Genomic DNA, 17233 nt, shown 5'->3' with positions numbered 1-17233 from the left:
AGTCTGCATTGCAAGACCTGCTGGGCAAGTACTGCACAGCAATCAGATACTGCCTTTGACCAGAATTTGCCCAAGTAAGAAAAAGAAATGCTTATGTCTATAATTCTTCAAACAAATGCTGTTTTTCCCATCTTTTCCACACCTATTGCGAAAAGCTATTCCATCCTACAAACATCCTGTCACTACATCAAGTCCCTATATCTGGCAATACAAACCTTCTCTCAAAGAGACCCAATGTGAACTGAATAAAGTTGTTAGCATTTAGAGATAGATAAAATGCTACCCCACCATTTCATAACCTTGCACTAAATTTACTTCCTCTATTAGTGTCCACCTCCATTAAGTCCAAGCTGTCAACATGATCCACTAGACAGTAAACCACCCTCCAGCTCATAGTCAGTACCACAGGACAGCAGCTCTGAAGCATTCCTGAGCATGCCAGCCTTTGGCAAATAAGGGTGGAGGCCTTCCTCACTTACTGGCTTAGAAAAGTAATTACGTTTCATGTTTTCTATTGTGTTTATCTCTTTCAACTATTTGCGTTTTCAGATGAACTTTTTTCCTGTTTCTACATTACTTGCTTTTCTCTGTTGCACAGCTCACAGCATTAGAAGGGGTCACAAAGCAGAACTTCTAGTATTTAGCTCCCTGGCAATGGAAAGCATTAGAAGTCACAATACTTTGACAGATTACAGCCCAGCAGAACTCCAGTCACAAGCTGGGGCCCTACTATTATCTACAGGTATCTAACAGACAAGCAAGAAGTTACAATGGTAATAAACAGTGAAAGCCCAGCATCTGCAAGTATTGAGAGCAAAACAATGAAACATTTGTTCCAAGCTCATGCAGCAAGGCAAAAACAACTGCATAGCAGCCACCATCGTTCTGAACAGGAGCCAGTAAGATGTATGTTTCTTCCTTTTCCCCAATAGTTCGCAAAATGTTCATAAGAATCATCCTTTTATTTTAATTATTGCACAGATCCATGCAACCTGGATACTTTTCCCAAAAAGCAGCAGCAGTGGGGCGTGGATGAGGGTGAAGAACAGGAACCCAGCCTGCTCACTGCTCTCCGTTCAGCCATACCAGCCCACGCTGAACCAGCAGTAGTTTAAGATCCTCAGTTGACAGAAAGCCAACACAACAGACCTTCCAGGTCTGGATGCAACATGTCAAGAACACAAAGGACTGGCCAACACGACAGCAGTTGGTAGCCATGATACTGCCACGGCTGTCAAGTTAGCCAAGCTTCCCTCAAGTACGAACAACAAAGAAACACCGTGCTCACTACAGCCTCATCTCTGCACATCCCTCTGTGGTACTGAAGGTCAGCAAAATGCCTCACTCCACCTACACATTGAGCATCTTTGTCCAGGAACTACCGAGCAACCAAATCCTTCTCAATCTCTTCTGATGGGAATTAAGAATCTGGGAAAGAAACAAGACACATGGATTTCAGTCTCTCGGAAGCTAAAATGCAGTTGTATTTCAAGCAACTGGAACAACAAGTTGAAACACTGCCAGCTGTCAGGGACTTACAGTTATTAGCAGGGACATAACTAACTCCTTTTTGAGATGTAGATGTGGCACTTAGGGACATGGTTTAGTGATGGACTTTGCATGATTTAGTGATGGACTGTTGTACTAGGTGATCTTAAAGGTCTTTTCTAAATGATTCTACAATTCTTTGAGTAAACACACAGGTAAGAGAACTTCTGCAACGCACAGTTGGAAACACAGGTCAGAAGCAAGTTCAAGTGAACCTGACAATGCATTAACTGTCTCCAGATTTGACACAAGGATGTGTCTAGACAGCCTCCAGAAAAAAAGAATCAAGAAATAACTAAGCAACTCTTAGCAAAACTCCCTGATGAACTAACTATTCATCTCCTTTGGCCTGAGCACGCTCCTTGCTCTAAGACAACATAGCAGCACGCTGAGGACGACACATGTGCATCTCCTCTAAAAGTCAAGGTCATCATGACTATGTGCAGAAATTACTGGCCACTCCACTGGTATATACTGGTGTATATACTCTGGTGAGTATGTACACCAGAACTGCTGGCAATTGAAATCCTGTTGTCAAAAATTACAAGTATGGCAGAAGATTCAACTACTAGACATATTCTAAAGGTATGGTTGGAGTGCTTACAAACCATTATTAAAAAAAAAACCCAGAAAAACAATGTACAAGACAAGACACATCATATTACCTTAATATGTATCATTTTTTTGTTGTTATATATTCCTGATAGAGAAAAATGACAGCATATCAGTTGCAAACAAGTATACAGGAACAGGTACAACCCAAGGACCTACCATGACTACCAAAGTGAAAAATCTACTGATTTTCAGTAATGTCATTTACATTTAAATTTACATTTACATTTAAATGTCATTACATTTGATTCAGCATCTGGTCAATATTCAGGGTATCTTAACCACCCTACTTATCTTAATACAGATAAAATATAAATGGTATGTCAGATCTCCATTTTAATGCTAAATGTATTTGTGTGTCTACAAAGGATAATTTTTAATAGTATCAAAGGCACTATCACAGCCTCAAGGCTGAACTGTCTTGAGCTACTAGAATGAGAGAAAAAGTTCTAAGTGCTATAGTTTACATAAAAGATCTAAAAGTCTAATATTAAAACTCACTTTTTCTGATAAAGTTGGAAATTTTTAAGAACTCCCAATAATAGTATGAGATACCATGAAAACTGCAGGAAAAAAACCCCAAAAAAACCACAACCAGGAGCCAGCAATGTTTAGCTAGAGGTCTCAGATTGTTTAAAAATCCTGAACAAGGGAGTACATATACTCATACACTCAATTAGTTCACATGCTTTCTATCTGCTAGCAAGGGTTTGTTGCAAATCTACTGCCATGAACGAGAAGGAACAAACACATCTGTATGCATTTGCAAGCCAAAGCTGCTTTAAACAAAGCCAATGAGCAGAAAGGATGACACAACTTCTGGTGTTATTCAAATATCCGCAGCAATCCAAGGACAAAATTGAAGCTAAGTATCCTGGAGAACACATTAATTTCACAGAATAATGACCGTTTATAAAGGACAATCTCTGTAAGTTGTTCGAAATACAGAATACCATACCATGAACACATAACTGAAAATGGTGGAAAATGCATTACAGTTTTACTACTGTGAGGTAAGCTTTGATTCATACCATATGGCCTTACAAGACAAGCATATGTGCACATCTGCACATGTGTGCATTAATGCTGAGGTCTCCAACCAACTGCAGCCATCCCAGTTTATTAGCAGAAGTAAGGAGAAGACAGTATTTCAACAGACAAATACATAGTTTTTGAAGAGTCATTCAGAGAAACTAATCCTACTGGCTCACAATTTTTGTTTCAGAAACCTGGCAATTAAGACAAACAGAGACAAACTAAGGAGTGAAGATAACTAGGTATCATAGTAATACTAATTATTACGCTCATATTTGTTTTCCTCTTTACAAGACCTAAAAAAACCCCTAAGAAAACCAATCACACTAATATGTCAATAATTCATGACAAGGAAAGGGATCAACAGACTTACAATTAAGTTATTTCCTTTTTCCCCTATTCTTTTTAAGGTGGTAAAAAACACGTAGTTTTTTATTTCGCCCTCAGGCGAAGTCCAGTGAATACAGAGCTACCTCATAAAAATCACAGGTCATTAGTTTAGGTTTAAAGTAACAAAAATGTTAAACTAAATATTATACTGTAAGCATGGAGAACATTGAAAAATGCAATTAGTTATCAGCAAAATTCCTGAAAGCAACATTTATCAGTGTTGTCTCACTCCCTGAATTAAAATAATTGCGTCCTATGGTATTTTCTGCATTGTAACTACAGACAAGTATTGACTTTTTAAAAGCACCTTGAATTTGAGGTGTTTTATCTCTCTGCTGCTTCAGAGCATGAAATAAGATTCTGATGTTATCTGCAATGTCAAGTTTTGTGAGTACGTTTAAAATACAAATTTGTTTACAAGACTATGTTTTAAAATGTAGGTTATCTTCTGTCAAAATGAAATAAAGTTAAAAATTAAGCTCAACTCAGAAGGAAAGGGAAGGTGAAGGAAAATGCAAGAAAAGGAAGAAAGCTCTTAGTACTCATAGCTGGAATCCATTCAAACTTCATTTCCTATATAGGAACTTTGATGCCTTCCTATTACCTTTATGCTTTTTATTTCTGCCCCCTTTTTTTAAATCTTCTTAGTTTCTTTACATACATATATTCAGAAACGAAGCTTGCCATTCATTTTGGGGACAAGCTGCTGTGTACATAAAAAAAACCTCCTCAGATTTGAGCATCAGTGTAACAGGTGGGCGCTATCTGCCTTCCCAGGAGGCTGAAAGCAAGCCCAGAATGCTGACACACCACTGTGCTGCCCACTGCCAGGCAACTTTCTGGCTTTACCCTTTACACTCATGCAAGTGACAAAGAAAAGCATGGAACTGCAAGAAGAGGCAGAATAAACCTGAACATTATTTCACAAGGGTCCAAGAAGAAGCTTCATTACTATCACTCAATTCATAAAAAGTTGCCTAACCACCGAAGTAAAAATGGCATGAATTAAGAACAAACTCCTGTGTGGGATAGATTTACTTTCCAGCCCTGACCTAGACAGTGTATCATCATGGTCACTGCACTTTCTTTTTACTCTTGACCTTATTTTATGCACAACAGCCATACTCTCCTCATCCTGTGACTAGAGAACAAGCAACGAGCCTTTCTTTTCCAAGGAAGATATACTCTTTTATTAATTTGAACTTTTATTACTTTTATTATACACTCAAGAAGCTGTAAGAATAACTTAAAAGATTAAACTCAGCAAGAAAAAGGGTAAACATACCCATCGCCTTCAAAACCTTTGGGCTGTTAAAACCTCTTCTGAATTTTAACATTTGGAGTAATGAAGGCTGCATTTTACTATCTCCACAAAGACACATCAGAAAGTAAGCAATGACCTGCAAGCCCATAATGTCAGATATCATCTGTTTATAGCCAGCCCCTAGATGCACCAAGGCTCTGTCAGGATGGACTGTATCGAGTATATGCTTACCAGCTGTTAACCTGTACAGCAGCAGACAGAATGGCATGAAGTTACAGAGAGGCCATGAGATTTTCTGCCCCATGTCAGCATCATGGTGAGGAAACAGTGCTGTGCATTTACTTTTCCTCCTATTCAATATATTCCTTCTTGGAAACGCCAACATCACCACAGGCACACAAAGTACCTGAGAGAGCTTGGCCATAAGAATTCACGCTTTAAATTTTCCCCCATGCCATCAGGCTAGGGGTAAGGGAAGATGACATTTGATTACCCCGAGCAGCTAACTGATGCACAACGTGATCCTCAAATGCATCATATATTAAAAAGCATCTTTGTTTATGTGCAATCATCTATGGTAAGCAAAGATTCTCTACCACTCTGAAGGAACCTACAGGTCTATCACTTATTAATGAGTTTCATCATGAGAGCTTAATACACATTTTTAAATTTTTTTTTCACCACAGAAAAATGAAACACTTTAAAGCATGCATTAACTTGCACATGGGAATAACCATTACCTTTTTAGAAGCCCACCACAAAAACTGCTCTATTCTGTTTGCCTTGCCCCTCACCTCTCAAAACTCAAGGCTCTTTTTCTGTGCATACAAAGTGTTGAGACATTACAACACTCTGACCCCCTCTCTAACGACAACATCAGCTGAGAGGGCTCACTCAGCTCTTTATGCAGCAATAGTAAACCATGCCTTAAAAAAACCCCAAACAAATCAAACAACTCCTCCAACATTCACTGAAAGATTACATACAGGTAAAGCTACTAATTAAAACAATATCTTCACCAAGATTCTGAACATAGCTAAAGAACGGCAAGTAGTTTTTGCTGAGGTAAAGCTTCCTAGAACAGGTAAGTATTCATATCTGACCTTTAGAAGGATGGCCTTATCATATGTCTGGAAAAAATAATGGTTTTCAGTATGGCAGATTCTCTTCCTTCAACAACTGATTTTTAAAGTACTTTTACTAATTTAATATGCTAAAGCCCGCAGCAATTACAGCTTACAGCAATAAGCAAACTTGAAATACATCCCATTTTAAGTTCTAGCTCTTATTGCTTCAGGCTGCTTGAAGCAACTGTATTTAATTTTCATGTAACATGCTAATAACAGTATTTACATTGACTAAGTTTAATGCCACAGTTCCCTCTAAAAAGTTCTAACTAGCAGTATACTAAAGAATGAAATAAAAATTCTTTTGTTCTTATAAGATAGTTAACTTTTAAAGAAAATTAGTGTCTTCAAATTAAGACTTTTATGGCAGGGAACGTGTAACAGTCCCCACACACAGGTTCACCACAAAATGATGAAAATACAATTCTCATTTCAAACATGTTCCTGGGTCCTGCAAATTATACACCATGAACCTAGAGACTGGCCCAAGCTTAAGTTATTTGCCAGGACTTCAAATGCTGAAATAAACTGTGAATATTGCAAGAATATTCTGGGTACTAGCAGTAAAGATGAAAGAGCAAGTACGTCACCATGCTTCACTGTGTCTGTCAATGTTATTACCCCAAGTAGCCTTTTTAACTACTGTAATATTTGTCCAGGTCAATAATACTCAGCAGGTTTCAAAACTCAATGGGACCACAATGCAGAGAGAAGTAAAGAAAGTTCCCATCTTGAGCTGATGGCTCCCATTCTGCAAACACAATGCAAAGCCTGGACAAGATTATCCTCTTCTGCCCTTGTCCACCTCATCCCTGCAGACCATCAGTCCTGTCTGGAGAGCTCCTGGATATATTTATTTCCCTAACAATGCTTGCCCAACTCAAACAGAAACAAGAAATGGCAGTGAACACTCCCTAGGATATTTTCCTGCCTGTCATCAGCAAAAACAAATGAAGCCTTTCAAGATAGGAGAGGGCCAACACAGGGACAGGAATAGGAAGGGTAGGATAAAGAGTTTAAAGTTCTTTCAGCAGACACTCTAATCTTGGAGACTTTAATGCAAAAGTGCAGTAGCTAAGGAAAGTAAGGCAATTAGCTGAAGAAAGGTGGGAATCACTCTGGCTGACAGACAGATCAGAGGGCAGTGACCAGACACTACCAGGCATCATGTGCTAATCATGTCAAATCCTGTGCTGACAACTTGCTGGCAAAAGTTACTCTACCACAAGACTATAGAAACTGGGCAGAAACTGCCCACATTTCTTTAGCATTCAAATGAGCTAAAATATATAATTTCCTCTCAAGCCATTTAGAACATCAAGAGAAAAGATGACTCAGGCACTAACTCACCTGTTGCCCTATAACTGGGAGAAACACTTGTGAGCACTTGAGTTGTCACAGTACATGTCACAGTACACTTGAGCTGAAACTGTGGATGGAAGCCTGTTTAAAATTCCATGCAGGGTACAAACTGGAAATCCTAGACAAAAACCTGTTTTGACAGTTGCAGCTCAAAGTGCCTCAAATCATCTGTGAGCATCCAGGTCCAGGTCTGCCAGTATTAACTGTATAATGCAGTTTTTTTCCTATTGTAAGCAAATTGTTTTTTCAAAAAATTCTTTATGCTTTTACTTTAAGCAATGGGATGGTATCATATTTCCAGATGAGAGCAATTTCCTTTAAGTAGTAACTTTTAAAACAGTTACCTTTCTAAATGCTGCACCTTACATCTTCTGCTTTAGTTCTACAAAAAAATGTAATCCTGCATCAACTGGCACTGCTGCCATGAAGTCCTTGTTTTCCCTTACCAGCTCCTCCCAGCCCTTTTCACTGCACCAGCAACAGCATTTGTGTAATTTCTGATGAATCCAGTCAAGGAAATGATCCAGGTGAAGACTGAGCTGAGGCATACAGGAGTTTTCAGTTGGATAACTTCCTGGATCTGGTTTACCACATTGCTACACAAATGCTGGTATGAGAAAACAGACAAAGATCAGAGTAACGATGCAATTTAATCCAGAATAAATCAACCCCTGGGAATACAAAGCTAATTAAAAACATGGCAAAAACATATAGGCAAGTCCAAACAACTCTGCAAGCCTCCTTACTTGTTTCTAAACTTTTCTTTTTGTTTATTTACTCTTGGGAGCGAAACACTTAGGTTCATAAGCATAATGCTACAAAGACAAATGGTTTAGAAATGTAAATAGACAATAACTCTTGTCTGAGTCTTGAAAAGCACATAGCCCAGCCAGGTAATCCAAGAGTGTGTTCCTTCACATAGTTTATTACACTGTATATATTCAGTAGCTCAAGGCCAAACCAGAGGGCAATGCCAAGGGAGGCAACAGGGAGGATTCATCTGACTAAATGGGAATTCAAATAGTGTTGTGTAGGCTGTCATGCTCCTCAGTGGAGGTTCACACAGTGGATATTCATCAGACCAAATGTGCTTACTCCAGGTGACAGGAATGATACTTGGCTCCATTAGTTGAGAAGATTAGATCTTGTCTGTAAAAGGCCCCTGGGCAACTCACTACAATGCAGACCCAAGCAAGACAAGATGCCTCCTACCCTGGAAGCAAACTGCATCTCCCTCACATGAAGAGTACTTGTTATGTACAGACTGAGACATGAGATATTTGGATCTTACCCTTTCACAACTTTTCACAGTAGGAGAAGAGCAAGAGGGCTGCACAAAACTACTGATATATTAATTTCCTTGCAGCAGCAGTACAAATGCAGCTTTTATCTTAATTTGGTGCTGTCTCACAAAATCACCCGAGAAACACTTGTTGCTGTGTTAGTACATACTTTTGCTTATAAAGGATGAAAGACACCATGTTTCAGAAATGATAATCACAAAGGTGGGATGAAATAAGAGGAAGAACCTAATACCACTATCATTTCTGTTAATCAATGCAGGAAGAAGAAAAGGCTCTGTTTTCTTTAACAAAGCAGGAGTACTTTATCTAATTTATCTCAGCATTTATGGACTTGTCAAGGTAAGCTCCCCTTTACTTTTATACACTGTTATTGTATTATACCTACCACATAGTACAGCAGCAGTCCTGCAGCTACAACTAACTGGAAGCATTATGCACCTCTGGATTCAGCTTCTTTGTTGTCCCCAAACTGAAAGGATGCTGCTACTTCCTTCCCCTTGGCTTCCGCTCTGTGCTCCATTTCCTCTCTGCTAACTTCAGCTGCCACTGTGTCTCCTCCAAGCCCTCAGGGCAGAGAGTGGCCCCTACAAGTGACTCCAAATCCAGCAAGGCCTATGTGGTGCCCTCTGTAGCGTTAGGTGCTCTTGCCTCTCCATGTGAAAGGCACCCATGACAGCAGCAGTGTGCCATGGTGCTGTTCCCGCTCACAGCGACAGGGAGGCTTCACCTGCCAATGCACGAGGTGTAGAGATAACGAACAAAGACAGGGATTCACTCCCTAGGATCCTGCCACTGAATGGCACAGTCAGTGACAGCTCATAGAACTGCAAAAAGTAGAGTAGCAACAATTAAAAGGTAGCTTTGGTGTTGGATTTCCAGGGAATTTTGTGCCCTGCCTGCATACACTGCCTATACTCAAAATAAACTTTTATAACCACTGCGGCTCGGTTTAAATACATCCAATTCCCCAAGCAGCAAGTGATAACCCCTAAGTAATAGGGAGTCAAATTCAGAGACTATACTGTACATAAATGAATTTTTCTTTCAGTTTTTCCTCAAGATCTGTTGCTCTTCAAGCTAGCAAGAGTGGCATAGGTATATCTGAATCAGATCATCGGAATTTCACAGAAATTAAAATGTTGCTTTATGTTGAAATATACTTAAAAATACATCTTTCAAGGCCTCAGACATGCCATTATGCCAACTGTGATTCTGTCTTACTATTTTAAAGTGGAAGATTCAATGCACTTAGAAAAAGCAACAAGAAATAAAGTATGTTAACATTCTTACGGCTCTGTATTAAAAAATACAAAAATATTTTCCAGTTTCTAATAAAACTAAAAATGGTATTTGTTAAAAGCATGTGTATAATGCTTATTACCCATGCACAGCAAGCCAGATATTACATTAACTGAAAGCTTAATGTAAACCAGCCTTCAGGATAACGTTTCTGGAATTTCTGAAGGAAAAAAAAGCATTCAGTTCTCTCTGGCACTTCCTAAAACGAAATGTTTTAGGGTACGTTATTAACATGTATTATATTAGTATTATAACACTGATTTTTTTCTAGTAAATACAACCATTTACACAGACTTCTTGCCTCCATTACTCTTGCTCCCTGGCATGTATATGGTAAAACTATTGGGACGTGTGGGAGAAGCAGAATGCCAACAGCACAGTTCTCTCAGAAGTTGCCTTTCTTCATATTTAAAGGCAGAACAGATATATATACTGGAGCAAAGGAAAACTGATCTTACAAAAATGCAGCTTGCATAAGGTAATAAATGTATAAGCCCAAAGAAATACTGAAAGCGTATTGCTTTGATTTCAAGTTGTATCTATTTCTGAGAGATTACTTAGTTTGCCTTTGGCGGACTGGAAGAAGAACACTCCCTGAATTACAAGCTTGAGATTCACAACAACTGTACTGATCCAATGTACTAGAATGTGGGATGTGGAATAGAAGCATCACTCCCAACCACACTACTGTTCAATGGTAAGACTTCAAGCAGAGCTGTTAAGAAATGCCATTTAAGCTGAACCTCCAACCTGCCAGGTACAGCACATTCCTATAATAACATGACCAAAGCATTGCATTTTCTTCTTGGTTTTCTTCCTGTGCCAAGCCTGGCTTTGCCCACAGAAGATAAGAGTAAAAAACTAGTCTGAAGTTTGTAATAACAGGAAGCAGAGTGACATTCTGGTTCCTCCATTTACCAAAACCACTGGAGATTCCTTATTTTTTCAAAAAAAATCTAAACGCACAATTCTTCTTCCTCCCCAGCACACAAATACAAACAGCCAAGCTTCTGTTAACCACTACAACTAAAAATTGTAACATTTCATTGCTACCAGAAACTACTATTTGAAACCATTCACTTAGCCAAAAGTTGACACAGCCATCCGTAAAAGCTTCACAAACCCAGTTTTAGTCTCAAGCAGGAAAAGGCATCAGTGTGGTTTTAAAAATGACAAAAATAAGGAGAGAGGGAGAAACACATGGCAATTAACATGATCTCAAGACAAAAGTGGGCAAAAGAGGCAAAAGTGGGACCGCAGGGAAAGCCAGCATATGAATTTGTCACTGCACAAGTGCATACAGGCATTATTAAAGGTAAGTTGAATCACTTAGTGCAAGGTATTACAAGCCAAAAGGGTGAACACAAATGCTCAGGAGAAAAAGACTGCAGCTTTAAACTCTCAGATCACCTAGGTAACTTGTTCATCTGACTGAGGGAAACCAGTTACTAGGCATTTGCAGGCATTAGTAGTTCAAGACAAACGTGAAAAAACCCAACCAAAATCTACTCTTTACCTGGATCTGATAATTGATAAAATCAACAAACACCTCATCTTCATTAACATTTTACAACACTACCTAGTACTAAGTAAACACCTGGCTCCTCCACTAAAATAAAGCAATGTCTTTTGGACTGTTTTAGAGCAATTTAGCTTCTACTCTGAAGAGTCCATTTGTGGTCTCAATGAAATAAATCTTTGGATTTGATGGTCATTAGTAATTGGCAGCTGAATGAGAAGAGACAGTACGGCAGTACAAGAGGAACGAGAGAAAGACTGTAAAGACTACGTCTGCATCATCTAAACTTTAGCATCATTGTTAAAACTGCAAGCTGATGACAAACAGTTTAAAAACAAACCAAAAAAAAAGGCCACCAACCCAGAACTGGAGGGTCCTCCCAGAGGTGTTACTGTGCTGTCCAGAAGAGCAGACTTTGCAGAATGTCCAGCTGAAATGGTTGCGAAGCTGGCTTCCATGAAGTAATGGAATAGCTGCTTGCAGGAAGGCAATTCCCAACAGCAGCACTCAAGCATCAACACTCCTGTTCTCCATGCCCACAGAGGGAAAAAACACTGCAGATTCTGACTAAGCAGAAACATCTGAATTTTTATTTACTATCATACTGGAAAATAATTATCTACCTAATCTCATTCTGGGATTCATAACTTCTTACTTTTGAACAACTAACAAAATAGGAAGATCAACTGAAATATGAGTTAAAACCAATACACACTGCAGCAGACAAATATACCAGATTTCAGCACTACAACACAATATTCTATGATTTCTCTAAAAAGACCTCCCTAGCAGCTACAAATGAATAATCCTCATCTTCTACTGAGAAGCAAAGTTTACAGGTGATAAAGAAATTTAATCCCTTCCCAAATTACACTGATTATGCTTAGATTCTCCCTGAGTTAATATTACATCTTCATATAACTCTTAAATTCCTATTTTCCAGGGGTCTGCTCTCAGGTTTTACACAAGACCTACTCATGGGAAAAATGTGCACCATATACTTTGTGTACTCACCAAACAAATCACCAGTGCCAACAGGAATTCAGCTTAAGGGTTAGTTCGGGGGCTTGTTTGTTTGTTTGTTTTAAAATTTGCACACATTCATTTCAGCACTAAAAGAAACTGAAGGTCTGAAATACCTGTTAGAACAATTAAAAACCCAAACAAAAACCCCACAAAACCATAATTTAGTCCTCATCTGAAATACCTGTCATGTTTTACATACTCAAAAGGAGTTATAGAGGTAAAGGTTCTAAAAGGTACCTTCACGGACATCTAACATCCTTGGGGTTCCAAGCACCAACACTGACAAAAGCGAAAAACTCATCTGTGAGAATTTTGCCCAGTAACTGAAACTTAGAGGGTACCTCTGTGACCTTCAGAGGCCACAGGAGATCTGCATAAAAAAGTCATTCAATTTTCTAAATACAGTGCTAAGTGCAGAGTTTAATAACCAGTACTTTCATATTCACAAATTACGTCATCAGTCTGGCTGAGGAGAATTTGAAGCTGGGACTGTCTGAACATATGTCTGAGACCAATGAAGGAGAGAAATGCTTGATGCAAGGCATCCCTCCTCGTCCTTTCCTTAATCAGAACACTGACTACACATCCGCCTTCAAAAAGCTCCAAATCCAAGACCTATTTATTTGGGTTGTTAACACAGACATGGAACATCTTAACCAAGTCTCATTTAATCTATCCCACTATGAGGAGGGTTCTCAATCCCAGTCTCATGTAACCTGTCCAACAATAAATACTGCAGCTGAAGCAGTTAATGGCACTCTCTAGCTTTCTAATCTCTACCTTTATTTCAATCACTTGGATTTTAACTAGTTCATTCACAGCCACAAAGGGAAAGACAGTAATCTGCAAACATCCCTGAACTTCGGCAACAGCCCTTTACTTGTACCTACAACTGTGACCATGGTACTAAAAGGGCAAGAGGGAAAAACAGCTAGTTTAGGTTTTACAACCATTTAGCAGTTACTGTGCTGTGTGTATACAAACTGGGAATGTACCTGGTACTAAAACTCTTTTCCCCAGAAAATCATCACACCTGATGTTCAGGAGGTAATTCAAGGCTTCAAGCTGGCATCACATAAACTTTCAAAAAAGATTCACAGTAAGGAGGTGGTAATTAGGAAGCAGAATACACTTTGACACGAGATCAGCTCTACATATCCCCTTGTACCAATATACACGTCCAAAGAGTAAAGACTGAGCTTGTAATCAGGTTTTGGAAAGCAATACTATGAAAACTCAGATGTTCTTACATACAAGACAAAATTAGACATTTCTATTTCGATATTCTCAACTCACTGTCATAGCTGTTACTACTCAAATAATCAGCCATCAGTCTTGATGTGGATGCAGCAGCTACAGACAAGCCTTTCCATGCCATCTGAATTGAGCTTGACAATAGAAGACAAGATCAGCAGGGCAGTTGAAAGGCACTAATTCTGCCAGTATTTCACACTTTGATTACAGGAAGGAGATTTTCCATATAATACAATAGTCATAGTAGATTTTGATATTACCTTGGTATCTGAAGTGCTAAGTTCATGGGCCACACAAAGCTCTAGTTTTCTGGCATGCTTATCAATAAACTCAGTAATATCCCAAGTTTAGTGGCCTTTGAGGTTTAGTTAGTGGTTCTTATTCCAGAACAGCTAATTTTTTGCCCTTTAAAAAAGGCAGAAACTGGTATTGCATTTGATGCCAGATTGCCTGGTGTGGTAGGTTTTCCTACAAGACACCTTTGCCTTTTGACTGCTCTGCGTGTGAACAGATGCCCACCCAGATTCTACTTAATGTACCTAAATACAACCATGAAAGGAGGAGACCAAAATGGTTACTTTTAATGTTTTATTTCTGGAAACAGGCATCACTTACTGATTGTTACAAACCTGTGTGAGATAAGGAAAGCTCTGAGCAAACAGGACATTTGCACACCCTTCACATGGTGCCCATCCAGCCCAGCACAGCGGGAGGGATGCTGCAGCCCACTGCCATGAAGGCCCAGCCGGTGTCTGATCCCTCATCCCAGGTGACACATCTCGCCATTTGACAATACATGCCACAAGGCCAACGCTGACCACAGGGGAGGATGCATTTCCTTCTAACATGTCCTGTACCCCTATGTACACAAGTTTTCTGCATCCTGACATACCCGTGGTCCTGGCGGGCGCGATGCCGCCGCAGGATCGCTGCCGGAGCCCGACGGAGGGTTTGCCCTCCTGCCAACAAACGCGAGGCCGACGGCGAGGAGGGCACGGCGGCGTCTCCCCCCCGGCCGAGATCCCACCCGGGGGAGGGCCGGAGGGCAGGTGCACCTGGCCGGCCGAGGGGCTGCCACCCCACGGCACAGGTGAGGATCAGGGCTGCGCAGCCCGGGGCAGGACCCGCAGCCCGGCACAGGAGCCTCAGGAGCTGCTGCTCCAGGTGCCCCCGGGGCGCTCGGGCACCGGCTCGCTGCGGCTTCTGCTCCCGCTCGGGCGAGGGCCGACCCTGCCCGGCCGGGGAGCGTCTCTGCCCGGGGGCAGCGGTGACAGACCCCGCCCGGCCGGCGGAGCCACCGCGCCGAACAAAAGGCCCGGCGGAGGCCCGGAAACGTCCCGGGGCCGCGGCCGAGCCGCGCCGTCAGCCCGGGGGGCGAGCCCAGCCTGGGGCCCGCACGGCCTGCGCCCGCCGGGGCCCCCCCGCCTCCCACCGCCGCGCCGGGCCCTGCGGCGGGCACGGCGACCAGAGGGGAAACCGGGGCAAAAGGACGCAATGCAACAGCCCCGGCGGCGCCGAGGGACGGAGAGAGGAACGGAGGGGGCAGCACAATGAGGCCAGCGCAGCCCCTGCCCCTGCCAGTAACAAAAGCTCCCCACCGCGGGGCTGCCCCCGCTTCCCCGGGCTGCGGGGTCTGCGGCGGCCGCTGGAGCCGGGAGAAGTCTCACACCACCGACCCGTTTCCCCGCCGTGCCCTCGGCCCGGCCCCCGCACAATGCAGCCCCCGCCGCCCCGGGGACACCGCACAAAGCGGGCCGGTCCCGCCGCCCATCCCGCACCGACCTTGAGCCGCCTCGGGCGCCCCTAAGGTTTTGGTCACCGCCTTCCATACGTTGCAGCCCAGCAGGCAGAGGAGAAGCGCCGCCGACCTGCTCATTTCCACCCGCCGCCGCCAGCCGCCGCCAGGGAGAGAATCGCCGCCGGAGCCGCTGCCCGGAGGAGGAGGAGAAAGAGCCGCATCAGGGGCTGGCCCGCTCCGCGCCTCCCTCCATGTTGCCGTGCGCTGCCCCTCCTGCTTTCTCCGCCTGCTGCATTGTCGTCCCGCCGCTGCGCCCCGGCTCCGCGTCCCGCGCTGTCCCCCCGGGCGGGCGGGCGGCAGAGGCGAGGGGGAAGGAAGGGGAGGCGGGAGAGCCCCGCGGCCCCGCTCCCAGTCCGCCCGAGTTTATTCTTTAATTGCTCTCCCGTTTTTCCCCCCGCTCTCCCCGCGGGAGCGGCCCGGGCTCCCCGCCCGCCCCTTAACCCTTTGCCGGCACCCCCTGCCCTGCCCTGCCCTGCCCTGCCCTGCCCGCGCCCGGCGGCGCAGCGCCCCCTGCCGCCCGCGCCCCGCCCTGCCCTGCCCCGCCGCGGGGCTCCCCCAGCGCCGCTGCTGCCCCGGCCCGCCCGGCCCGGCGGCGTGTCCCAGCCCGGCCCGGCCCGGCCCGGCCCGGCCCCGCTCACCTGCCGCCTCACCTGCCGCCCGGCCGCGCCCGCCGCCCGCTCTCCCTCCCTGAACGGCTGCAAAATGGCCTCCCCAGCCGTGCCGGCCCCGCTCGGCCCCCACCGCAGGCGGCGGGAGGGTCGAGGAGGAAGGCGGGCGCGGTGACCCGCTCTCCGCACGGCGGGGACGTGTCGGGTCGCGGGGTCCCCGCGGCCGCGCTGCCACGCGTGCCCTCGGCCCGGCCCCTGCGCCTGCTGGAGTATTTAAAGCGGATTTTAAAAACAAAGCCAACCAACCAACCACAAAGCAACAGCAAACCATCTACTGGTTTTCATACAAAATAGTTTTAAAAAATGCTATAGCAAACTGCGCGGGAACGGCGAACTCTGGGTTGGAAATCTGGCATTGAGGGCTGAGACCGCGCTTGGAGCCGCCCGCCCCGCCCCGTGCGGAGCAGGGCAGGACAGCCCTGGGGACACTGCCCTGGGCACGGGGCTCTCCCGGGGGCTTTCTCACTGTGCTGGTTTGCATCTGCCCTAAGAGCATCTCTCGACTTGCTTTCCTTCAGGCCAGCGGAGGCAGAACACAAGGGCACAGCAGTCACTCCTCCCTTCCCGGTCTCTGCTGAGCATTACGCGTCCTAAGGGAGGGCGAACAGGCGCTCCTCATGTTTCCTCCAGCACGGAGATTGCTGCTCCAGACAGCTATTATGGCAAGTCTTTACACAGCTGTGCAAAGCAAAGCCTCTGCCCACTGCCTCACGGATTTCCCACGATCTGCTCCCAAACACTGCCGGTGCTTCAGCTGGCCTCTAAGACTGAAGTTTGTATACCTACAAATTTAATTTCTCACTGAGGTGTCTTAAAGTTTCAGGATTTATTTCTAAGTCTATTTTTATATAAAATCTTCCAGTAAAAGTGTGATGCATTATAGATTGATTTTTAGAAAGCAGTACAGTTGCTTATTTTGTCATTTCAGTATTTGACCAGAGTAGCTACATCACAAGATACAAGTTGTTTATTTTATGAATTTTATGAAATTCTAGTACCCCAGAAGTGTTAAAACTGATTTAACAGA

At 43.6% G+C, this 17233-nt stretch overlaps 1 protein-coding gene across 1 annotated transcript in view; it reads right to left on the bottom strand.

The window, feature by feature from the left end:
* Positions 1-15657, bottom strand: part of FAM171A1 (family with sequence similarity 171 member A1) — an 85026-nt gene extending 69369 nt beyond the window's left edge. Inside the window, exon 1 of the mRNA XM_083869449.1 lies at positions 15523-15657. Coding sequence (XP_083725575.1) covers positions 15523-15616 — 94 coding nt within the window. The 5' untranslated portion in view covers positions 15617-15657. The remainder of the gene's footprint in view (positions 1-15522) is intronic.
* Between the last annotated feature and the right edge of the window lie 1576 nt (positions 15658-17233).

Source organism: Zosterops lateralis (genome assembly GCF_965231275.1).
Source record: "Zosterops lateralis genome assembly, chromosome: 1".
Taxonomy (NCBI): Eukaryota; Metazoa; Chordata; class Aves; order Passeriformes; family Zosteropidae; genus Zosterops; species Zosterops lateralis.
This window is presented reverse-complemented; position numbering and strand designations above follow the sequence as displayed.